This window comes from Erpetoichthys calabaricus, chromosome 6, assembly GCF_900747795.2.
Source record: "Erpetoichthys calabaricus chromosome 6, fErpCal1.3, whole genome shotgun sequence".
NCBI lineage: Eukaryota > Metazoa > Chordata > Cladistia > Polypteriformes > Polypteridae > Erpetoichthys > Erpetoichthys calabaricus.
This window is the reverse complement of record NC_041399.2, coordinates 113,002,430-113,029,159: the sequence shown is the minus strand read 5'-3', so window position 1 is coordinate 113,029,159 and position 26,730 is coordinate 113,002,430. Positions and strand designations below refer to the sequence as shown.

At 37.5% G+C, this 26,730-nt stretch overlaps 1 protein-coding gene across 3 annotated transcripts in view; it reads left to right on the top strand.

Annotated features, from left to right (window-relative positions):
• Positions 1-26,730, top strand: part of slc4a2a (solute carrier family 4 member 2a) — a 384,353-nt gene that overhangs the window by 257,353 nt on the left and 100,270 nt on the right. For 2 of the 3 annotated variants that reach the window (XM_028803867.2, XM_051928815.1), the window contains one exon: positions 22,001-22,163. In XM_028803867.2, coding sequence (XP_028659700.2) covers positions 22,001-22,163 — 163 coding nt within the window. Of the gene's footprint in view, positions 1-16,312; positions 16,421-22,000; positions 22,164-26,730 lie in introns of those variants that run through there. The other variant, XM_051928814.1, reaches the window with a different exon arrangement.

Below are 26,730 nucleotides of genomic sequence, written 5' to 3'. Positions count from 1 at the left end.
TTGTTAAATGTTTTCAACATAAGAAAAATGTATTTATAATGAACAAATATTGTATACAAACAAAATAAAACCTAATACATAAAAGAGAATCTAAAGAAATAAACAGACGTTGGCAAAGCCAATTAGCGTATTGTAATGTTTTTTTCTTTCACTTCACTTTTGCTTAACTTAATTTTCTTTTTCACTAGTTTTTTTCTTTTTTGCCACGCTTTCATCACTTTCATTCACAGAGCGTTTCAATAGAAACCTGTCCAAGGAGCTTTGTTTAGTCCTCCCCTTTAGAATGTTTCTGAAATGAGTTAGGCAAGTGTCATTAAATAGCACGGCTGCACGTTCAGTTTCTTTTCAATAAAGTCAAGCGTTAGGCAAGTGACATTAAATAGTGCAGCTGCAAGTTCAGTTTATTTTCAATAAAGTCAAGCGTTAGGCAAGTGTCATTAAATAGCACGCCTGCACGTTCAGTTTCTTTTCAGTAAAGTCAGGCGTTAGGCAAGTGACATTAAATAGCGAGGCTGCACGTTCAGTTTCTTTTCAGTAAAGTCAGGCATTAGGCAAGTGTCATTAAATAGCGCGGCTGCACGTTCAGTTTCTTTTCAGTAAAGTCAGGCATTAGGCAAGTGACATTAAATAGCGGTGCTGCAAGTTCAGTTTCATTTCAATAAAGTCAGGCGTTAGGCAAGTGTCATTAAATAGCGTGGCTGCACGTTCAGTTTCTTTTCAATAAACTCAAGCATTAGGCAAATGTCATTAAATAGCGTGGCTGCACGTTCAGTTTCTTTTCAATAAAGTCAGGCGTTAGGCAAATGTCATTAAATAACGCGGCTGCACGTTCAGTTTCTTTTCAATAAAGTCAGGTGTTAGGCAAGTGTCATTAAATAGCGCCACTGTATGATCAGTTGAAATTTTTTCAGGGTGTTTCTTTTCTTTAAAGTTCGAAACTTTATCCCACATTGCAAACACTTCCTTTATCTCACTTTAAGAGATAACCTCCTCCGCGATACCGTTCTCCTGCAGAACCTCCGTATGTTGCTGCGTATGTAGTTCTGTCAACTCCTCTGTCGTCAGTTCCTCGGAATGTGCGGGGACAAGCTCTTTGATGGCTCGGATTTCGAATTTTGGCTCGTAACTCAAGACAAAAAATCGACCTAGTGACGGCTTGTATCTCAAAAAACTCATACATTGGGGCACTCGTATCTCAAGGTATCACTGTAGTTTACATTTACTTACATTAAATTTCATCTGCCACAAAAATGCCAGGTCTGTGTGCTGTCCAAGTCCCTTTATAGTTATTCAATGGATTCTGTATTTTCTGCCAATCCACTCACCTTGGTATCATTTGCAAACTTAATTTATATTGTTTATATAACTACCCAGCTTATTTATGTATATTAAAGATAGCTGTGGTCCTAGCACTTGCCCCTGAAAGAAAACCACTCTTAACATCACCAAATTCAGATAAAGTTCTTCATACCATCATGCTCTGCTTCCTGTGTTTTAGCCAATTTTGTACCCATCCAATTATACCCTGAACTCCCACTTCTTATAATTTGATGCCCAACTTCTCACATGGGACTGTATCAAATGCTTTTTGAAAATCAAGATAAGTACAGTTATATGATGTGTACCACTTTAATCATATCCTTTTGTTGCTTACTCATAGAATTCTAGCATTTTCTTAAAACACATCCACCCTTGTCTGAACCTATGCTGACTATTGAGTAAAACTCCTGCTTTTTCCATGTGCTGCTCAATATTTTCCTTAATTACTTTGATTAATTTACCTTTGATACATGTTAAGATTACTGGCCTATTGTTACTTGAATCGTCCCAATCTCTCCTTTTACAGAATGGAATAATGTTTGTTTTTTTAAATTTCTTTAGGAATTTACCCATTGTGCAGTGACATTCTAAAATGTTTTCTTTCAAAAGCGATATGTTGTTCTGTAGTAAATAGTTTTCAGGTTTTTAAAATCTGACTTCTCTATGTAGATTTTATGACTTAACTTGAGGGAAAGTAAATTTTGTTGTTTCCTTCTAGTCAGCATTTGTCAGCCTGTTTTTTTAAGTTTATCACTTCAACATAAAAATAGGCTTAAAGAAGGGAGAAAAGGAAGAATTTCCATCATATTTTAAATATTTTTATAAAGTAGTATAAACAACACTTTGTTGCCAACCGATATGTATAGTGTGAATACAGTGTAAATTTACATGGGTATACTCTAAGTACTTGCAAGTGAGTTATTTCCTTTCTATTGAAATATGGGAGAGACAGAGTTCCTGAATACTTGTGGTGCCAACTCGGCCACCACGTTTAATTGCAAGGCAACACAAAAGGTATTAACATTTCAAAGATATAAACAGGTACACATCACTAAAGGAACATGAAGCAAGCAAATAACCAACAATTCTTAGATTAGCAGGGACTGGGAGCTCTGTCCTGTCAATAGCTGGTTGCAAGTGAGACTCCTCCTTCTGAGAGTGGCTGTTTGTATATGCTTCAGATGAGAAGGGGTGGGAATTTTGAGAGTGATGGAGGCATGTTTAGTTGGCCTCCCGGAGTGTCATCTCTGAGGTGCGGAGGGAAGAGACAAGACAGTTAGTGACAGTGCCTCCTTTCGTATCCAGGTGGTGCTGCATTCCTGATCAGAGATGTCAAGGTTATCCTCAGATGTGCATACATGACAGTAATTAATAGGATAACTGCAGTGAAAGGATGACATGATTATTAATTAGTAATATATCAATGTTTAGATACTCAACACATCCTTCCAATTTGCAATCCAGTACATAGTTAGGTTAAGCCATTGAGCCAGATCCTGCCATGGTATGCAGAAGCATAAGACATTAACCATAACCCTGCATAGAATTCCAGCATTTTGTTTTAATTATAAGGCAACCTAATCTCTCCATCACAAATCACAGCACTAACCATAGGATTTCCCTCTGTGTTCACAATATTCTGCTTTTATATGCAATTCCCCATTTGGTCTTTTGCATTTTTATAATCTGTTAAATTCTTTAGAGTCATTAAACGAATATAAAATAAACTTTTTTTTTGAATGGTTTGGTAACATTAGGCCCATCTTTTTCCATCCATCCCGAATGGTGTCCTCATTCCCAAGTATTATTCCTAAGTATTGAACACACTATCCTTGTTTAAAATATTTCTATTTTCATCTACCACAGTGTTCTGAGGGGTGTCAGGGAATCTCTCAGTGCCTGTGCTACTCTTCCTTTGTTTTTTTGTTCCTGGTTGGCAATTGTTGAAATGACTATTGCTCCCTGCTTTTATTTTATTAGTGTCATGCTTCGACTCAACACCCAACCCCCACCCAAATGTTTGTCTGAAGTTCGTTCCCTCCTTTGAAGTATTAATGGATATTTGACATTGATTCAGGATAGGTCTGATGTAGGATTATCACTCCTGAAGCTGTATCATTGTGTGTTTACCCTCTGTCAAGTAAGCTTTTGGTTCACATTGTCCTTTGTCCTGTTTGTTGGATTCCTGAAGAATATAATTGAATCATTCCCATTTTACCATTCACTTAGCCTTTTTATTCCCTTAAAATTAAACTGTACTTTTGTACCTATAACCTTTTATTGTCTTTTTTATTTTAAATAATGAGTTGTTAAGGATTAGCGGTCACAGTATTTCTTTTCCCCTCATAAGCACATATTCTGTACATCTAAGCACACTGGGTAAGATTTCTGATGACTCAGAATTTTTTTCACTACCTTCAGAATTATGCATTGCTTCTACTTTTATAATCTTCAACTGAGAAAAGTCCTAAGGACATGGGGTATTTCAATATCTTCCTCTTTCCCCACTTTTACTCCTTTGCTCTGAAAAAAAAAATAAGAGTATCTTTCTGGTCTCCAAAAATTACAACTAACAGCTCATTCAGTTTTTCAGTTTAAATCTGTGCACCCTTTGTACTGTAACACTTGAAAGCTTTTTTACAAGTGACTTAAAACCTTTATCCATATGTTCTGTCATACCGTTCTTTTTTCATCCATTTGCTTTCTAAGGTCTTGTGTTCAGATGTTCCTCTTCTTCCTTATATTGTTCTTCTCTTGGATCTATCTAGAACAAAGGGGGCTCTGCCCCCTGCTCGCTTCGCTCGCCTACCCCCGGCGTTGGGTATCCTGACATACATTAGTCAAGGTCGTTCGTCTTGGAGCCGTGCCCGCTTTGCTTGCGGCATTTCAGACGCGCGTTGTAGGCGCCTGCGTTCATTGATTTTATCCATGCGGGCTCGTGTTTGTATATCCGTCAATCGAGCTTGTTCGCTTTGAATCCGTGCCTGGTTTGCTTCCGCAGTTTCAGACGCGCGTTGTAAGCGCCTGCGTCCATTGATCTTATCCAGGTGGGCTCATGTTTGTATCGTTGAGCTGTATTGTGTTTGCATTCGGTGTAAAGCGTTCAGCGGTTTGTACAATCCCAAGCAGCACATTATTCCTAACTTCACTCTGCAGTAGTGCCACTCACAATATGGCGGTGATGCCTGCGCCTTTCGCAGTTGTGCCACTCACAATATGGCGGTGACGCCTGCGCCTTCACTCATTGTGGACCTGTAGGGCCTCCGTAGCCTCTTCCGTTTGATTCGGGGCTGCAGTGCAGAATCCTCTTTTTTGTGTGGCTGTGTCAGTAGTCGTTAGCTATGGGCGCGTTGTTGCTTCATTTCTCATCCACGTAAGTTGATCTCTTTCGTTTTTGGGCCGTGACTCCTTCGTGCGTGGTGGATACGACTTCGCTTGCGGTTTATGAGACGTGCGCTGTACGCGCCTGTGCAGTACGTCTCATGGTCCCATCGCCGTGTACCTGTGTCCATGCCATCCAGTTTACCATTCTCGGTTAGTAATATGGATATCTCACCTATGACAGTGTAATCATTTTTTTAGGTGCCATAGCAGCTAAACTGTCTTTAGTCTCTAGTTGGAAGTCTCCAGACTCGCTTTTACCTAATCTCTGGAAGTCACATTTTTTATGATTAGGTCCTTCTTGAACTTTGTGTCCAAGACTAATGGATCACACAGTGACACTGTCGACAAGTGGTCAGTTGCAGCTCAACCAATGGGAAACTGGTTAGCCGTGTGACAATTTCTCCAGTTTTCCTCATCTCCTACTTATTCATACAGATGTGTACTGGGGATGTAGGCATCATGTGAGGGATTTGTTTTTTTATTTGTCATATTCTTGCCACTCAGAAATATAAAAAAAAGAAAAATAGGATGCAGGTCTCAATAACAACGCAAAGCCAGACCTTTCCTCCTCACATGTCTGGATCTACTTCATAGGCTTCACCACTGGTAGCTTAGCTCCAGACTTGAAAGGCCTGCACAACCCCAAAATAGAGCTAGGGCTTTGAAATAATAAGGTGCCCATAAAAGAAGAGGAGAGGAAAGCCAGAAAACGTTTTGTCCAAAAACAAACAAAGTTGAAAGAATTTAATAAAGATGCCAAAATAAGGCAGTTGCAAAATGTAGCAGCATATGCTTTGATTTAAAAGTAACCTTCAGAACCTTAGAAAGTAGTACAAATTAAAAACACGAATTGGAAAAAAAATTCAATGCCAAAGCTGCAGTAGGAGCTACAGCTTCTCTATTTACTGTATACAGCTGAGGTAGTCCTTAAGCTGCATCAACAGTTGGCCCCTACCCTTAGACTCCACATTAAAGGGAACAGGGCAAAAACCAAAGAAAATAAAGTATTAACATAATATGAAATATCAAAATAATTAATGAACAGCACAACATTACATAACATACAGAAAGAATAAAACAAAAAGCTGAATCAATAATACATCATACAAAATAGTATTTAAAATATACCAAAAAGATTAAATATCTATGTTGGTTATTACCATTGTCATTTTTTTCTAATAAAACTTTGATCACAAAAAAAACAGACATTTTAATTGTAAGTCTGCACTGGCAGGTGTTGTAAATAATATGTTTAATAAAAAGTCGCAGCTACATTCTTTACCTGTATTTAATGTACCAACTTTTTTTTTTAATTTAATCTAAAGCTTTAATTGTATGGCATCACTTGGTTATACACCCTTGATTATAAAAATGTATCCATGGATCTGGGATCATATTTGTTTTAAATAGTTTTTTGATATGATTAAATAGGTATCAATCAGGAATTATTTAAATTAATGTTTATGAAGTGGACATTGGTAGGTGCCAATTTGTTTAAAAAAAACAAAAAAACAAGTGCACATCTTGTGCTTTTAAATTAATATGAGCTGGACACAGCTGTTTTGCATAATATCCACAGTTTGCAATTATTTTTTTTCATTGTGCTGGCTGGTTGGTTGTATGATATTCACTTAAATGTGTGTTCCGTAAAACAAACCCATATGGCATTTAATAAAGTGGAAATGAAATGTGAAAAATTGCTTAATTCAATTACTTAGTTTATTACAAATGCAGGAACATTTGGCGTGCCCTATTGTTGGGATGGTCTATTAGCACAACAAAGAATCCTCTTTCACTGTACAGTCTGATGCAGTAACAATACTCCTAGACTTACACTGTCAGGTAAGATGAAATTAATGTAACATTCAGATATGTAAAAGATATGTTTATATAGATTAGTATAACTGACAGCATCACAGACTTAACAAACCTGCTTTACAAGTCATGAAAATCAATTGTATGGGATCCTAGTTTCCTCAGTAAAAGTTTCACAAAAGTTAACTATATTTTGCATTTTGTATTTTCATTTCACGTAAAATTCCAATTAGTGTGTACAGTATTAATTTTAATTAAATGCATTCATTTCTTGTACAATTATGTCTAGGACAGCCTCATTAGAAACTTTGCTAGTTTAATCAAATTAATCCAGAATGATATGACACTACTTATAAAATTATACAAAAATTGAATTAAATAAACTTAAAAATCAATGTTTTAAGTAAATTTCTACCCTGTCTACGCCATTTCAATATATCAAATTTCTTGTATTATCCATTCCTTTTAAACATTCTCCTTAGGATCGTGTACCTAATCTGCTTTCTAGCAATGATGGTGTACTTTCCATATGCAACTTACTTCTTCTTCATATATATATGTATATATATATATATATATATATACACACAGTGGAACCTCGAGATACGATCACCTCTGTATACGAGAAATTCAAAATACGAGGAAAGTATGAGCGAAAAATTCAGATCTAAATACGAGCTTTGGCTCGCATAACGAGCCAGGCTGTGGGTATAGCTCGCGGCTTAGCGAGGGGGCGTGGTAGCTGTAACGAGCCGCAGGGCGATCTGCGGTGTCTGCGTTTCTCACCTAAGTGCACAGGTGGGAAACTGCCCACATCCATGATTTGTCCTGTGGCTGATGGGCTGGGCTGCCATGTCTTCCCCGCATATATAGAGAAGCGCGAGCCGGTTAAGGGGGGGGAGAAGTAAAAGAAAAGAGAGGAGAGGAGAGAGAACGGAGGTTGCAGGAGGAGGCAGGAATCCGCAGCAGTAGGAAGTCGGTGCGGGAGAGCGAGCGAGTACAGGCTTGCGCGTAGCTGAACAGGCGAGCCAAACAGCTGAAGCAGGACGGTGTAGAGAAGGTCAGCTGCATTAAGTGTCTCGCCTGTTGCAGAGCCCGCATGGGAGAAGCAGGTGAGACGCTAACAGAGAAGAAGCACCGGGGATTGTCATCTGTTTTTTGAAGACTGCTTCCTGTTGACGTTTTAACCTCGTGTTAAAGGATTGTTATTCTTATGTACTTTAAACCTCCACTTCACAACTGTTTTAAGGATTATTTATTTAAAGATTTATTGAATGCTCTACTGCACTTTGGACACCTGTTTTGATTCTTTTAATAATCAGTTATATTATTTACCAGTGTTATTTATTAAAGGTAGACTACAGTATATATAATTTATCAGTGTTATTTGTTAGGAAAATTGATTTTTATGTTAATATATTTGGGATGCGGAACGGATTAACTGGATTTCCATTATTTTCAATGGGGACGTTTGTTCTAGATACGAGAAATTCGCTATACAAGCTCAGTGCTGGAACGAATTAAACTCGTATCTAGAGGTTCCACTGTGTGTGTATGTATGTGTATATATATATATATATATATATATATATATATATATATATATATAAAATATATATAATATATATATATATATATATATATATATATATATATATATATAATATATATAAAATATTATTTTTTTTTTTTTTTTTTTTCTTGAGGGGCCTTATATTAGTGTGTGTATCTAACAACCTTAGGGGAATATTTTTTTCATCACCCAGAATGAAGTCCAAATGAAACAATGTCCTTGATTAAATTTTAACAGTGGCCAAACATATGTTGAGAACAGAGGAGCTTTACAACTTCTGTTCAAATAGAGTTAGTGTGCTTAACTAGTGCTTTGTTAAATATATTCAAGCCTTTAAAAATGTGAGGTAAATATCCATCTACGTGCAGTTTACATAGAAACCTTGATTGCATCTGTGTGCAGTTTTACTGAAATATTTTTTTTCCCCATCATTGCAGTTATTTTCTTTTTTCTGTATATTGAAAAGTCTAGTTCAGGAAGGTTTTATAACCAAATATTGAGTAATATATTACTATGAAAAAAATTTTTGAAAGACATTCTCATCTGATCATTTTGTAAAATTAAGTTTTCTATCATTTTGTAATATTAGAATAACATTTTTCCTAATAATAAACCAGATCAGTCTGTCCTGGCTAAACAGTAGCTAGTTGCTACACATTATAATAAAATGGCACCTGTGAACTATAGATGGTTTACTTGACCCTTTTAAAAAGGTAGAAAAGATAATTCGGCATTCTTACTCATTTGCTTGCCATCTTTCCTTTAACACCAAGACAGGAAGAATAACTTTTTAATACTTTGCTTAGTGTATCAATAATGTTGTTTCAAGTAAAGCCAGATTTAATGCTCAGATCGCTTATGCACACGCATCATGGCTGCCACACGTTTCCAGTGCACTTTTGATGCCTCCTCTGAGCACATCGTTAGAAATTAATGTGATGTGTGTGTGAATTGCAGTATCAGGAAAAATTTGGATGTTCTGTGTTCAATTTTTGCTACGTGACATCAGTGTCTTTGTTTACTTTTAACATCTCCATAGTGACAGTCATACCTGTCAGAACAGCTGGCATCAAATCTCTAGCTCTTTCAAAGTAAATGTGGTAATGTGTAAGATGCAAGAAGCAAATTCTAGACAGATATCTGTGTAAAGTGGAAAGTGTCTGACAAAAAAGTTGGGATTTTGGCTGTTGTAAGACAACACAGTGTGACGGCAAGCCGTATTGCAGCTCCAACGGGATCAATGTGTGTGCTTCCATGTTTGATGAATGGTTCAGTGCGATGAAACAAATCATCAAACTTAAATACTGACATACTGTATGAAAGTATTTGTGGTGCTTTTCTGCATCCATTTCTCGCATATGCCATTCAAGCATCTCCTATTCCCCATCTTAATGATGCAATACATTTAAAGGTCTCACATACAGTACCATCTTCTGTGTCGCTGTTGCCATCTTTTTTTGCACCTTCACAACAGCATCAGAATGCAAGGGATTTTTATCTTCATCATTTCTCTCTCAGCTTAGAAAGTATGTGCAATAGTATAGACAGTACAGTACTTGCGTAGCAGCAGTGTACGCATCTCGTAACATTAGGTACATCCTGGTCCTAACAAGTATGATGTATTGAATAGTGTAGGAACCACTGAGGTTTTTAGACTCACCTTTCTAAAAATATTACTAGTGATTCAGTTTCACTTCATAAGCATTGCTAGCTACACAGTCATTCATGCCGTGGGTATGAGTTTTTGGTTACCCACTTTTTTTTGGTTGGGAATTTCTACCTAGCTGGTGTTGTCAGTTCTCCCAGCTTATGTGTGTGTGTGTGAGGTTTTTGGAGTTGTATAGGGTAAATAATACAGTATATCGTTATTTGGAATACATATCACACACCCACCAGCCCCCCTATAGGTTTTTTTTTTCCACATCATTTGCTATTGTACAGCATTGATCATTATTGACATCTATTATATCACCAACTGTTTTCTTCTCTCCGTTTTGCATGAAGACATGAGATTAAAATTTCTTCTTGGCTATTACTACAAGCTACATGGGGTAAGTAATATATATAAAAAAATAATGCTTTTCAGAGGAGTATTCTTTTAGGGCATATGAAACTGTATTCCTTTTAATCTTTCTGCTTTATAATATCAACTTGAAAGTTAGCATCTCATAGAATAAAGATAATTGACTGTCTTGGATTGACAGCTTTCTTGTGGTTCCATGAACAACAGAAACCTGATGATAGTGCAGAAGCACCTTCACATGTTAAGGAACTAACTTCTGTACTTGGTTCTGCTTGGGTTCTTTTGAAAATCTCAAAAATGTCACAACACAATTCCTCAACAGAATACTTGAAGCATGGTTTCATTTGGTCCAGAAAAGTTATATTCCCATCTAGACAATTTATGAGAATGAATCAGTGTTGCTACAGTAGTTGTTGTAATATTGTTGTTTGTTGTTCACAGTTAGAAATAGGCTACTGCTGAAAATGAAATTCAAGTTTGAGATTTTACAAAAAATAGATACTGATCTACTTCAAAAGATCATATTTTTTCAGTTTCTAGAATGTGTTTTTGTGGGGAGCAGTGGGCTGTGTAGGGCTATAGGGGCTAATGAATAACTGACTAGGAATGCTGAAATTCTAATGGAAGTTCCTCACATGATGTAAGATAGATAAATACAATAAAAAACAAATACTTAAGTTTGCAGTATGTAATAAATATACACATTTCTGTGTTGAGGGCTATGTAAAGTGTCGGCTACTTGCACCGAACTGTGTGCTGTGTCCAACCAGTATCCCTCTCTTGTGAAGCTGAATCAATTCGTGACTCTCTGGACCTATAGAATGTTCACAGGTGGCAGTTATGGAGAAGGGCTTACTGAAGTTGCTTTGTTTTTATATTTTCTTTTTTGTAAGATAAACGTTATAGATTATTAAGTGAATTGATCTTTTGTTTGTTAGACCTATAAGTCATATATACAGTACAGTAGCTGTAACATGCAAGTAATTTTTTAAATATTAGTAACATCAACATAATGAAAAAGTAATTAGAAGCTGAAATATAAGCAAACTTTACCAAAATACTTATTTATATATAATACTAATTCTATATTAATATATATACATATGCACATATATATATATAAAAAATTAAAAACACTTTTTTTACCAGAGCATAGCATCAAGTCAGTGAAACTTGTGGAATATTGATCTGGTCAGTTAAGTAGCAGAGGGGGTTGTTAATCAGTTTCAGCTGCTTTTGGAGTTAATGAAATTTAACAACAGGTGCACTAGAAGGGCAACAAAGTGATGATCCCCAAAACAGGAATGGTTTAACAGGTGGAGGCCACTGACATTTTTCTCTCCTCATCTTTTCTGACAGTTTTTTCACTAGTTTTGCATTTGGCTATGGTCTGTGTTGCTACTGGTGGCATGAGGCGATACCTGGACCCTACAGAGGTTGCACTGGTAGTCCAACTTATCCAGGATGACACATCAATACGTGCCATTGCCAGAAGGTTTGCTGTGTCTCCCAGCACAGTCTCAAGGGCATGGAGGAGATTCCAGGAGACAGGCAGTTACTCTAGGTGAGCTGGACAGGGCCATAGGAGGTCCTTAGCCTATCAGCAGGACTGGTATCTGTTCCTTTGGGCAAGAAGGAACTGGATGGGCACTGCCAGAGCCCTACAAAATTACCTCCAGCAGGCCACTGGTGTGAATGTCTCAGACCAAACAATCAAACAGTCTTCATGAGGGTGCCTAGGGGCCCGACATCTTCTAGTGGGCCCTGTGCTCACTGCCCGGCACCGTGGAGCTTGATTGGTATTTGCCATAGAACACCAGAATAGGAAGGTCAACCACTGGCACTATGTGACAGACATGAAAGGGTCTGGAGAAGCCATGGAGAATGTTGTATAACATCGTTCAGCAGGACCGGTTTGGTAGTGGGTCATTGATGGTCTGGGGAGGCGTATCCATGGAGGGATGCACAGACCTCTACAGGTTAGACAACAGCGCCTTGACTGCCATTAGGTATTGGGATAAAATCTTTGGACCCATTGTCAGACCCTATGCTAGTGCAGTGGGTCCTGGGTTCCTCCTGGTGCACGACAATGCTGGCCTCATGTGGTGAGGAGTATGCAGGCAGTTACTGGAGAATGAAGGAATTGATACCATTGACTGGCCCCACGCTCACCTGACCTGAATCCAACAGAACACTTCTGGGACATGTTTCGGTCCATACGACGCCGCTAGGTTGCACCTCAGACTGTCCAGGAGCTCAATGATGCCCTGGTCCAGATCTGGGAGGAGATCCCCCAGGACACCATCTGTCCTCACATTAGGAGCATGCCCCAGTGTTGTCAGGCATGCATACAAGCATGTGGGGGCCATGCAAATTACTGAGTACAATTTTGAGTTGCTGCAATGAAATTTCGTCAAAATGGTCTAGCCTGCCACATCATTATTTCACTTTGATTTTTGGGGTGTGTTTCAGTTCAGACCTCTGTAGGTTGATTTTCATTTCCATCAAACGATGTGGCATCCTTTTCATTCCTAACACACTACCCAGTCCACATCAGTATAGATATCCAGCATTATTTTTTTCCCATTGAGATCTGGTGTGTTTTCAAAGTGTTCTTTTAATTTTTTTGAGCAGTTTATATAGCGAGAGAGAATTGAAATTTGTATTTTTTTTAAATTTATTTATTTATTTTTTTAGAACGTCTATTCAGTAATGCTCCTCACATGCACTGGGTGTTTTCCAGTGCTGTCACAGAATTAAGTTGAACATAATTTAAGGCATTTACACAGTCTTAAATGCTAGAAAAATGGATTGTTACCTGTCACTAATTTTGAATAATCTTTGGCAGACCCTGCTAGACCAGTAGACAGTTTAGTGCAGTAGACTAGAAAAAAGAAGATCCATCCTGCTTAAGCAAGTGTTGTAAGGCATTTAAAAAAAAACAAAAAAAAAACCTATAGTCAGATACATTAAACAGACTCCGCCTTTAAAAAAATAACAATAATAATAAAAATCTTAATGAAAGTTATTCAGGCATTCTAAGCCTCAGTGTGATAATACATACAGTATGCTGTCTAATAGATGGAGGGAGTTAAACTCTGTCTCTATTCTTACTGTTTGTTCCTTAGGGTGAGTATGTTAATTTAGCCAGAGGGTAAAGAACATGATTTGCAGGTTATGTGATGGCAAATCGTTCAGTGCATACATAGTTCACTAAAAGTGGTTTATTCTTGCTAGATCTAGAACATTTGAGCTAGGGGCCAGTGATTAATTTTTTGATAACAGCACTCAAGTGACAAAAGCATTCATTTCAATCTTGAACATTATGTCTTATGTGCAATCTTTTTTGGAAGATTTCCAACTACTGAAAATGTTTGCCCTCAGGTTTGCATCACAGTATTCAGGAGATTATAGAACTTGTGTTAAAGACACTTTGTTGTAGCTGGTTCACAGTTGCTAAAGTACGCTGGGGACACATTCAATCAGTAACGCACAAAAGAATGTGACCCTAAAAAAGGACTGTATGATTTTGTGTTGCATTTGCTGATGACAGAAGCATAGCTCTGAAAGTCATTCCAGTAAACAAAGAATACATTGGAAATTGAAGCATTTTTGGAGTTTAAAATCTCTGTCATCATTGTAAATCATGTTTATGTAGTCCAAACAGTGGTGCAGAATGGCAAAGACATCAAAGCTACAGATTAACTTCCCCATCATGAGTGAATGAATTGAAACAATTGCCAAAAAAAGTACTTTTGCAATAATTTTACATTACAAAAAAGGCTACTATGGGAAATGCCATGTAAAAAAAAATATATAATTTTTTTGTGTGCCTCTCTTTTGAAGCTTGTCTGCTTGTGGCTTATTTTGATGTTGGTGCCATTAGGAACATAGGAATTAACACTTAAATCCAAGCCCATCTGTTAATCTCCCACCTAAAGTTTCACTTAGCAATGTATCCTTCTCATTTCCCAGTACACTGATCTGAAGTGAAGCCATTTTATGACATTTCTATAGTAACAGCAGAATTAATCAAAATAATTGTTTAGGCACAAGCAACCTAATAAGCATAGAATGTTTTATATTGAATGGGAGAAGAAAAAATGGTGTGTTGCATAATTGCTTTCATATTTTTGCATACTTAAATCCCATACTGTTGTCACATATAAAACATTTTACTACTGATGCGTTTTTGATTTACAGATATTTGCCAGAAAAGGAATTCTGCAACAATGTGTCAACATCCTGATAAATTCCATGTTATGACTGTGCAGTACATGTGTTTTATTTTCGGTAACGAGTTATACTATATGAGACATGAAAGGTTTTGTAATGGCGTTTACCCTGAATGGTGGTATAGCATAAAAATTTCTGCGTAGTGTTTTGTGCATTTACTCTCTGCAAGCAGAGTGCCATTCGACATCTTTACCTGTGAAAAAAGAATTTAAATAAAGGGAATATTCTGGACAATTTTGATTTGCTTTTCCTGTACTTCCAAACTTTTTCATTTATACAAGTGGGAAGTGTGTTTTAAATGTCTATTCATTAGGTACTCGTCCCTGCCTTGTGTTTGATGCTGCAGAAATCCTTCACCAGTTTTTGTAGCCCTCGTGGAGAATACAAGTCAATGAAAGATTGATATATGCATATCTTTCCACATTATGGAGGATTAAGCATTGAAGAAAGAATACATTTGTCTCCTAAAAATATGACTATACTACACTTTTTTTTTTTTTTTACTCCAACTTTAGTTTCCTCTTGTCTGGTAAAATGGCATACAGTGGCATTCTGGTGTTCAGAATCATCCAGAACTTTTCATGTTTTTGTTAAAAATTGACACTTGTTTCTTTGTATCAAGGTATCATTAAATTGATTTAAATTTGGTCTAAACTTTTGAATGCTAGTGTGGGTCAAACAGTATCAAGGCTGAGATATTTCAAAGTAGTACTTATTCATAAGTTACAAGATGCATGAATTGAATATTCTGATCTTCAGTGACTTCTACAATAATATGATGATTATATCTAAGTTTCTTTCTGTTAAATCGATGGGTTGTGTTTTATTTAATTTGTATAAGCTTTGGCAAATCAAATCCAATGCAGTGGATGTTGTTATGATAGTAAGGCCAGTAAATTATTTAGGATGAAGGGAGAAAATAATTAGTTCAGCATGGAGTCATAGGAAGCAGAGGGTTTTTCTTGTCAATTTCAGACACTAGACTCTTGGTCGTTTAGAGATGTGCTAAACATTTTGAACTTCATTGACTGGATGCTTTACTACTAACCAGTACATCTGCATATCATAATTAGTAACACATGATATTTTTCTCCTGTTTATATTCCATCAATATTTACTGTATATAGCAACTTTCACAGTCAGGTGTGTCACAAAGAATTTTATAAAACAGTATGCTTTATATTATAAAGTTAATCCAACTCATAATCAAATGTAAATTTAGTTAAATAGGCCAAGATCACCATAATTGTGCATAATAGATTTCACTAGAAAGTTATTACTCATCCATCCACCCATTAGGTTTACAATGATGTTATCTAGTTCAAGGTGATGAGGGACTGGTGCTTATCCTGGAACTGGCACAAGGCAAGAAACAACTGTTGAGGAGGGGGAGTCGCACCATTACCAATCAATATTAATTGAGGTCAGCAAGAATGTTTCATAAATTAAGTTTTGTGGTGAAAACACACTCTGACATTGAATAGAAACATCATTGTCAGCCCACAGTTAATGCAGTGATAAACTATGATGAAACCAGTATTTACATCTTGAGAGCCAAGTCTTTTCACAAGAGGAAATTGAAAACACTGCAAAGAAGGGAAGCTACATTAAATTTGATGATGAAATTAAGATGCACACATAGGTAGGTTAGTTCCTGCTTTTAAATAATCCATATTAACCAGTTTGCTGGCTTTAAACGTATATTTTGTGAGTTTTTATGGGGTTGAGTGACTTGGACAACTGAAAATTTAGTCTGTATTTAAATGTACAATTGTTACATGTTACAGTGACATAAAAATAGCTTGGGAAATGCATTTTGAAATGAAACCTTGCAATTTTTGGAGGTCTGCCGATGCGGTTATGGGTTTGAACTTCAAGGCAGGCCTGAAGAGCCAGCCAAACCAGTATTTGAGTTTCCACCCTTCTGTAACCCTGAATATCTGCTTTTAAGCAGAGGTTTTTATGCGGCAGTGCATTTCTGAGTATTTCATTGTCATTGCTCAAGTATGTTGAATCATCCAGTGTTCTTCAGGTACCTGGAATGGTATAATTCAGCACATTGTTACAAGGTAATGCAAAATGATTTTGTTGTTTTTTTTCCCTGATATTGATTGGGAACCAATATTCTTTGTGAACATTAAACTGCAAAACAGAAATCTGACACAATTGCAATGTTTTTTTAGCCTTTAATATTTATACCAAAATATTGCCACCAAAAGATTACTGTGTCACAGTCCAGTTGCCACTGTCTACAGCAAGATAGTGTTGTCAGAATTCATCAAAACGGTGAATACAATTCTGCATTGCATATATATATATATATATATATATATATATATATATATATATATATATATATATATATATTATAAAGTTTTTGTTTAATAAAATGTAATTCTTGCAAGGAAGTGCTGCAGGCAATAAAAATAATAAAACAACTGGAAAATATGAAATGTGCAAAAGCAAATTTGAAAGTAATGCTTATTTCAGTACAAGGTACCAGATCCTATACTAGTTATGACAACAGCTAAATATTTCCTTTAGCTGCTAATCAATCTCATATGTTTGCTTTGACGAACTTTTGCCCATTTTTACTTATACAGCTGTTTGAGCTTGCCACCAATTTGTTTGCTGCTTTAGGAAGAAAACTTTCATCATATATCATGAAATGTCTTACTTTTAATGCACTGGTTAATGTGATGGAATCTTTCAGATTGTCATGCTGGAAGACCTATTTTCTTTTAGCTCACAACATAGGGCCAAGAATTTGTGTGTATTGCTCTAAATTCATAGCTTTTTAAATGATAGAAACTTAGCCAGTTCCATTTGCAGAAAGGCACCATCTCCATTTCTGATACATTGACAATTATACCTGACAGAAGGATGAAATTATTTTCTTGGTACATAATCTAAGTATTTTGGCAGAAAGCCTTGGTGTATTCCCCCCCAAAAAAACACATTACATTTAGGATCTTCTGTTCATCTTTTGAACATCAGTGCTTTTTGTAAAGGAGTCAAGCTTACATCATATTGTTGAGGAATAAACACACATATCAAGTATAGCAGGAGAGTTCTGAAGTCTACTGTGATCCTTCTTTCCACGTTCACATGTGATATAATTTTGAAGGATGTCTAATTAAAAAATTACAGTATTTTAAAATCTCTCTTTAAAATATGTCTGGACAGGTAGAATTCTCAAACTTTGTTTGCCATTTGATTTTGGGCTTTTATCATTGATTGAAATATTTAAATTTGTTTCTAAGTCTCTTTTACACATGAGCGAGTGGTAATTTGGGTATGTTTTTTCCAGTTGCTTATATCAGTCCAAATGAATAATTAATTGTGTTTGTGGATATAAACCATCTTTGTTAGAGAAATAAGGACAACCTTTGATAGAAAGGAGGATTTCATAATAAATTTGTAACATTTAAAGGGTTATAATAAGCATTGACAAATTTTCGGGCTGCACTATGCACAAGTACTATGTATAAGGCACTTGTGAAGCTGCACAATATATGCAATATATGTGGCAATATTATAGAAAACATGCTGCATTTTTAAAGTTTTTATTTATTTGGCCTGGTGTATTTCAAACATTTCTAATCTGAATATTTTCTTTTTTAGATATACAGTATTTATCTGTTGTGTAATAGGCCAGATTTTTTTTTAAAAAAGCAAAACAAACCCTGAACTATTGTTTAACTTCATACTGAAATGCTCAGATTGTTGATGAGGCAGTCCCAGTCAAATGCTATATATCCTACAACTAATCCTTACAAGTATTCAGGTGCTGCTAATTACATTTAGGGCACATTAACACCTGTGAATTTTCCCTATATCTGCACAATACACATAATCAACAAAAATCAATTTAATGGACCATAGTGCAGTTTAATATGTTTGTGTTATAGAAAAATGCATAACACAGGGAACCCATTCCTAGCCCACCCCTAGGAACTATCTTACTCTTGTTTCAAATTTCCTGCAGATGAGACTGATGACATATACACTTGAAGCACTTTAGAGGAATGTATGCAACTGCAGTCACAACACAACAACTCGGGGTGGGGGGGACACCAAATGGATGAACATAATGTCTCCACATAATAGAAAATGTCTCCAGTAATTTTATTACTACGGACCTTATTTAAATGTACAACTACAGTACATTTAGTAAAGACATGGCATGAATCTTAGATCTGATATTATTGTGGTCATGACAAGTTAAATATTGTAAAATATTTAAAAATGTTCTTGAATGAGAAATACGCTTCTTATGAGCCATTATTAAAATCACAATTTTGAAAATACTGTCGTCAGACTAATTTTTAGCTGTGTTTAATCTATATAGAAAAGAGCGAGTGGCCAATTTGAGTTTTTGTTCCTTTTTGTAATATAACATATTACAGTCGACCCTTAATATACGACCGGCCTGACATGCGAACAACTTGCTTTACGACCAAAATTTTTGTTTTGAATTAAGACCAACATCTTGCATTATGACCCGAATGCGGTCACGTGTATTCGCTTGTGCGATTGTAAACAAACAGCCGAGAGCATTTGTAAGCGTCAGTCGGAGCCCAGATACATGTGTTTGTGGACGTAATTTCGGTCAGTGCAGTGATTTATATAATTTATTTCCATAATTGCTAAGGAAGGAAGTGAAGGTAACGAAGGTAAAGAAAGCGATCACAATCGAAACGAAGAAGGAAATTGTGTGGAAATATGAGAGTGGCGTTCATGTGACCGATCTCGCTAATATGTACAGCATGTCGAAATCCACCATCTTGACAATTTTACAAAGAAAAGATTTGTATAAGGAAACTCCTTCCAAACAATAACCACCTTCCATTTCATTCTCCTCCTCCTTCCTTCCTGCAAGCCAAAGATGTCAACTTAAATGGTGAGTACAGTATGAAATTGTTGTTTCTGATAGGCAAGGCACTTTTTATAACTTTTTGGTTAGTACATAAGAAAAATTATTGGTGTTTTTGGTAAATTATGCACATTATACAACCCTTTTCTATTAAAAAAAGTTAAGTAAGTGTTGCCGTGGGCGGTTCGTAACACATTAAAGGCATTTCCATTATTTCTTATGGGAAAAATAGTCTTGACTTACAACCAACTTGAGTTACAACCAGCCCTCGCAAACAAATTGAGTTTGTAAGTCAAGAGTCCACTGTATTTAAAAATTACATATTTATGTATGTAACTTGATAAAACATTTTAATTAGTTTGACAAAATTCTGAAGGACAAATGCATTCGTCATTTTAGTATGAATTTGTAAATTGCAATTTTTGATTTATCAATAGTCTTTACTGCATACTTTAGCATTTGCACATGTAAATAAGAAATGCTGATAATAAATTGTATGGGATTTATCTCGAACCTCAAAGATGCCTTATCATTTTGTATGACATCTTCTGTTTGTTTTACAGTGTGTTCAAGAGACCGATTTACTCCTTACACTTTGAATTTTGAACTGTCATTGTACCTATGCAGTGTTGGCTGCTTCTTTGTATTAGTTGCTTATGGGGCAGAACTAGAAAATATATTACTGAATTTGGTTCATTTATAGACTCTTAAAGAAATAAAAGGCAGTATAACAATAAAAAAAGTATTCTATAATTTTTACTGCAACTCAAGTAGTTTGAGCAGTTTAATTTGAACAAATGATGTAGATGCAATTAAGCTTTTCATTAACCTTACATGTAGTGAGAAGTCAAGCAAAACATCACCTTTTATTGGCTAACTAAAAAGATTACAATATGCAAGCTTTCGAGGCAACTCAGGCCCCTTCTTCAGGCAAGATGTAATCTATATTCATAATGGCTAACACGGTACAACACCCTAGTACTACAGATTAACCTCACATTTAATTCACTTACCTCTTGCATCCCTTGCTATCTTGATTTAAACCTCCTAAAAAATCTGAATATTTCCATTTTAGTTAAGAAACACTATTATTCCATATCTTTTGCACTTTCAAAATATATCTGAACGTTTTCAGATGGTTCACTGAAAGAGTCACTGCGTATTAATACAGGAGTGAAAAATAAAGAAACTTTGCATGTTATATAGATGCTGGTAGATGCATTGAGAATTTATTGTTGAAAATTATTTAGTTTGATGTAAATAAAATGCATAAAAATGACTTGTTGATTCAGAAGCTAATTAGTACTGCAGTTTGACTGCTTCAGGATAATACATATTGATAAAATGTTGTGGATTATTTATTTTACTGATAGTTCTGCATTAAATTGTATGTGTTCACCAGGTGATAACAAGACTTACCAAAAGTGGGAGATCAAACTACTTCTTGACGCATAAAATGAAAAAATAATTTCTTCAGTACCTTTGGAAATAATTTATTACTAGGAATAATGAACCTTTTTTCAACACAATCTTAACACATTCTAGTGTTTCAGCAATATCTGTTGAAATTTTGGAACATATCCTTGAGCCATTGGGCATGAGGCAGTACAACTAGTCCATAGTAGGGTACATTCATACTGGATAAATTTGGAGTTCATAGTCTTATCTTCAGCTCTAGCCCCAGCTGTAGGGGGCTGTAAATCTCCATTGATCTAGGACTCTCATTTTTTTTTTGTAAATGTTGGTCTATCATTGTGACAATGCAGTTGTTTCACAGGCAGTGACTGCTGCTACTGCCACTCTGTGTCTGACTGGGGTGTTGCCTCTCCACACATTCATCAGATTGTCACCAGCACAGCGGTTGCTGCTACTGACAGCTTTCTGATGGACAAGTAGAGAAGAAGCAGAGGAGAGCAGACAGTTAGGACATGAAAAGCTTACTTGTGAGGGTGGCACAGAGGTGGCACATCCAGCGTTGGCAATCACAGCTTTTTGATGTCATGCTGACCTTACAAAGCATCATGGGGCTCTGAAAAAAGCAGTTTCCAAAAGCTAGCAGCATAATGAATTTTCAGTAAAAAAAACATTGTTGAGCAAGGTCGCCAGCAAACCCCCAAATTCACTGCAAAAAAATGCTTTGATGAATTTTGCTGATCACACTATTCGTGATGTTTTGAGGTTAGTTCAACCTAAATGATGTACTATCCTATTTGTGAATAGCATAGTGAGTGAAACCACCTCCAGACCAGCTTCCCTACAGCAATTACTAGAGAACAAGCCGTGAAATGTCTTTCCTTGCCGATGTTGTCCTGGCACCTTACAGTATCTGTGTTTAAAAATAATTTGAAATCTGCTGTTTCCTTGCTGTTTAGTTACACATTGTTGCAGTGGCTATTGAATTTATATAATGGTTATTTTTCTTACTCCTTATTTAGATGGTTTCAGTTTTAATATTTATCCCACACCTGTGAATAAATGTTTTTTTTTTTGCTTACTTTTTTGTATGTATTTATGTGTGTATGTATATATTGTATATACTGAATCTTTTTTAAAGTTTTTTTTTATTCAAAGACATTATTTTCTGAATTGTGCTTTCATTTCAAAATGATATTTGTTAGTTTTAAGCAAATATTTATTCACCTCCTTCAGGGTCAAGATTTTTTTTTTTTTTTTTTTTTTTTTTACAGAATGTTTTCCTATATGCTGTCAGCATTGCAGAAACAAGGGATATCTTGATAAAAAAATCTGTCCTATTTTTTTTTTTTTGTTTTAGCCTGAACAAGAAATAGTCTCCACATGGAGTCCGACTTCGGAAGAAGAGGAAGGTGATTTGAATAAGACATTAGGAGTTGAACGCTTTGAGGAGATTCTTCATGAGTCACATGGTCGCAGTGGCGAAGACCTCCGTCGTAATTACAATGAGGAAGACTTCGAATGTGAGACTGTTTTCAATAACATTTTCAGTGTTTTAGTAAATGGGATATTAACTTTTGTTCACAGAGAGTTGAGTTAAAGGTACATTTATGTAACTTACGGCCTCCTAATATCATACTTTTTATCACGTTTATGCATCTGGGTGCACACTGAGCTTTCTTGTATGGTGACAATTAAAGGCAAATTCACCTACCTGTTTGGTGCATCTGTTGAGCTTCATTCAAGAAGTACAAGCAAATGATTAAAACTGCTACTTGAATAATGTCATTATTTTCTTAATATATTTATTCTTATACTTGATATGCAAGTAAAATTTGTTAATGAAAACTGTTTCATTTTAATATGATTTTGTAAATATACTATAAATCAAAAAGGCTTTTTTAAGGTGTTTGTCAATTTCTGTGAGCTTCTTACTCTAATACAGGATCACAGGGATTTTCAGTGATATTGAACAGCTGCATAGTAACACTCTATTAATAATAAAGTTTGTAATGTAAAAAGACATAATGCAACACAGACATTTTTCCTTTTTAGTATGTTTCTATTGTAATTACAGTGGAACCTCGAGATACGATCACCTCTGTAAACGAGAAATTAAGATAAGAGGAAAGTATGAGCGAAAAATTCAGATCTAAATACGAGCATTGGCTCGCGTAACGAGCCACGAGCCAGGCTGTGGGTATAGCTCGCGGCTTAGCGAGGGGGCGTGGTAGCAGTAGCGAGCCGCAGGGCGATCTGCGGTGTCTGCGTTTCTCACCTAAGTGCACAGGTGGGAAACTGCCCACACCCATGATTGTTCCTGTGGCTGATGGGCTGCAGCTGCCATGTCCTCCCCGCATATATAGAGAAGCACGAGCTGGTTAAGGGGGAGAAGAAGTAAAAGAAAAGAGAGGAGAGAGAAAGGAGGTTGCAGGAGGAGGCAGGAAGCAGCAGCAGTAGGAAGTCGGTGCGGGAGAGGGAGCGAGTACAGGCTCGCGTGAAGCTGAACAGTGAGTTGAACAAGCGAGCCAAACAGCTGAAGCTGGACGGTGTAGAGAAGGTCAGCTGCATTAAGAGTGTCTCGCCTGTTGCAGAGCCTGCATGGGAGAAGCAGGTGAGACGCTGACGCTAACAGAGAAGCAGCACCGGGGATTATCATCTGTTTTTTAAAGACTGCTTCCTGTTGACGTTTTAACCTCGTGTTAAAGGATTGTTATTCTTGTGTATTTTAAACCTCCACTTCACAACTGTTTTAAGGATTATTTATTTAAAGATTTATTGAATGCTCTACTGCACTTTGGACACCTGTTTTGATTCTTTTAATAATCAGTTATATTATTTACCAGTGTTATTTATTAAAGGTAGACTACAGTATATATTATTTATCAGTGTTATTTGTTAGGAAAATTGATTTTTATGTTAATATTTTTGGGGTGCGGAACGGATTAACTGGATTTCCATTATTTTCAATGGGGAAGTTTGTTCTAGATACGAGAAATTCGCTATACAAGCTCAGTGCTGGAACGAATTAAAGTCGTATCTAGAGGTTCCACTGTATATACAAAGCTATATCTCTTAAAAATATTGCTGAATTTTAAGAGGGTCTATCAAAGTTAGACCTGCATGCTTACTTGTGCCTTTCTTTCTTATCTGTGTATATGTTTGAATTCTGGTGTTCCCATTCTAATTGGTATTTATATCATACTATGAATATATGCGTCAGTACATCTAGTTCTGCTACTGTTAGTTGTGTTGGCTTTTTATCCTCTTTGGTTTCTTGTAGTGATTAACTATGTGTGAATATATGTTTATCTTTACAACACCTTAAGTGATGTTTCAGACTTCTTTGGTATAAAATCCATTGCTAACATGCAAAGCTAATATTGCTGTACATTTTACCATATGTTATACCATTATTTAAAACTCAAAAGCTAAATCAATTGCTGTGGACATTTCATATTAATCCAAAATTTAATGAACAGTTCAAAAAATGCTGGTTTATTTTCTAATGCCTGAGCCAAAAGGCTCAGTCGTTCACAAGCAAGGATGGGGCGAGGTTCACCACTTTGTGAACAACTGCGTCGGCAAATAGTCCAGCAGTTTAAGAACAACGTTTCTCAATGTACAATTGCAAGGAATCTTTGGATTTCATCATCTACTGTCCATAATATCATCAAAAGATTCAGAGAGTCTGGAGAAATCTCTGCACGTAAGCGGCAAGGCCGAATACCAACACTGGATGCCCGTGGCCTTCGATTCCTCAGGCGGCACTGCATTAAAAACCAACATCATTCTGTAAAGGATATTATCACGTGGGCTCAGGAAAACGTCAGAAAACCATTGTCAGTTAACACAGTTCGTCGCTACATCTACAAGTGCAAGTTAAAACTCTACCATGCAAAGCGAAAGCCATATATCAACACCCAGAAACGCTGCCGGCTTTTCTGGGCCCGAGCTCATCTGAGATGGACTGACGCAAAGTGGAAAAGTGTGCTGTGGTCTGACGAGTCCACATTTCAAATTGTTTTTGGAAATCATGGACATCGTGTCCTCCGGGCCAAAGAGGAAAAGGACCATCTGGATTGTTATCAGCGCAAAGTTCAAAAGCCAGCATCTGTGATGGTATGGGGGTGTGTTAGTGCCCATGGCATGGGTGACTTGCACATCTGTGAAGGCACCATTAATGCTGAAAGGTACATACAGGTGTAGCAGTGCTACTTTATAAGAACTGCATCTCCCAGCAGTCCTTGCAGGGGCTGCTGGGGTCAAAGGTGGTCAAAGGAGGTTTAAAAGAGGGCAGAAGGCAAAAGGAAAAAAAGGTTTTTGTTTGGGTGCGGTGTGTGTTGCGTTTATCTGTCGTTGCTGCCTGCTGTTATTGGAACTTTTATTAATCATTGTGTCCTGGACTGTATTCGTTCGTTGGGGTCTGGATCGTCTGTCTACCTGTGCACTGAGAACTGTGTTGGATTCATTGGTTTTCCGGAAGAGTGGAGTGCTCCTGAATCAACCATCTGATTTCATTGTCATCATCAGTAACTACCGGTAGGACTGTATTTTTCCTTCACCCTTTCAACATACAGATCGCTGGACTTAACTTTGTCACTTTTCATCTTCATCCAGTTTGGTTTATATGGACTTTGCTGTGTGGTGTTTGTGTTTATATGTTAAATGTAATATCGCCGAAGGGGTCAGGTGTGGTATTACTGTTTTCATTAATTATTTTTGGGTCATTATATTTGTAATTGTTTGCCTTTCCCAGTGTGCTTTATTATCTCTGTTGTGAGTGTGTGTGGGTCGATCCAAGGCTGGGGACGTTCCTGGGATCTCTTCTATTAAAATAAATAAATCACCGTCATCTTTGACGGTGTGAATCTTAGCGGCCCCTGACCGCTACAGATTTTAGCGAGCCGGGTAGGAGCCAGGTTATTTGCGTTCCCTTCTAGCCGACTTTACATACACCACTTACAGAAGCATGTCTGTTGTAAGCGCAGTGCAGGGCGAGGAGCTTGAGCTGAGTGGACCACTGGTGGATGTGCGTCCGCAGCCTAGGCCACGTCACATTACGGTCAGAGCCCCTCCCGAGGAGGAGTTGAGCCTGCTGGATTCTTGTGTGTCTCCAGTCCGGAGCAGCCCGAGACTGATGAGATATGGCTTCTGCATGACCTGACGTTGCACCTAGAACAGCTAGAGACGCGGGTGGATCACATCGCCGGCAGTTTTCTCATCCGAGATGAAACCATCCATGATCTCATCGATGCCACAGGCCGCCCGAGTTTCCGGCGAGGCGGTTGTGAGGGTGCAGCGTCTGAAACAGTCCTTCGCGAAGTGTGTGCAGCGCCTGGAAGCCAATATGAGGGAGGAGGCAGGTGCAGGATAGCTGGCGTGCCATTGCGCAGCCACTGGGGCAGTCGACTCCTTTAGCGGGAGTGGGGAACAACTGGGGACAGTTGTCCTTGTCCGTTGCGATGCCGCGGATGGAGTTCCCTAAGCTGGTCCCTCAGTGTGCACCCACGGGCATTGTCGACTTTGTAGAGGAGGTCGACTTGTTCGTGGAACTGCATCCTCTGAGTGGAGCCGAGCTGCGGGGATTCCTGAACACGGCACTCAGCAGGCCGGCGCACTCTTTGTGGTTTGCTGAGCGGCACAAGTGTTACACCTGGGCGGAGTTTCGCGCTGCCTTCCTGAAAGCGTTCCTCTCAGATGAATACCAGGTGCTGTTGGAAGAAAAGCTCCGGACCTTTGTACAAAAGCCATCGCAGAGTCTCTAGGACTTTGTCTTTGAATTCCGTGCGTTGTGCCTGAAGTGGCGATCTGACATGCATGAGGAAGAGATATTGCGACGTGTCCTTGACGCTTGTGACCCTCGGGTGGCAGCTACTGTGAGGGAGGTCGTGAAGTCGGTTGATGAGTTGGTGAAGGTGGGGTCCCGAGTGGAGAAGGACTGGCCGGCTATCGGGATTAGTGGGTCTCGAAAGGGTCCCACGTCTCGGGATGTCCCCTGTCCCAAACCACGAGGAAAGGCCCCAGTGGATCCCCGTGCCGATCTCACCCTGGTGCAAGCCACCTTGCCCTCTTAGTGCTGCCCGTACA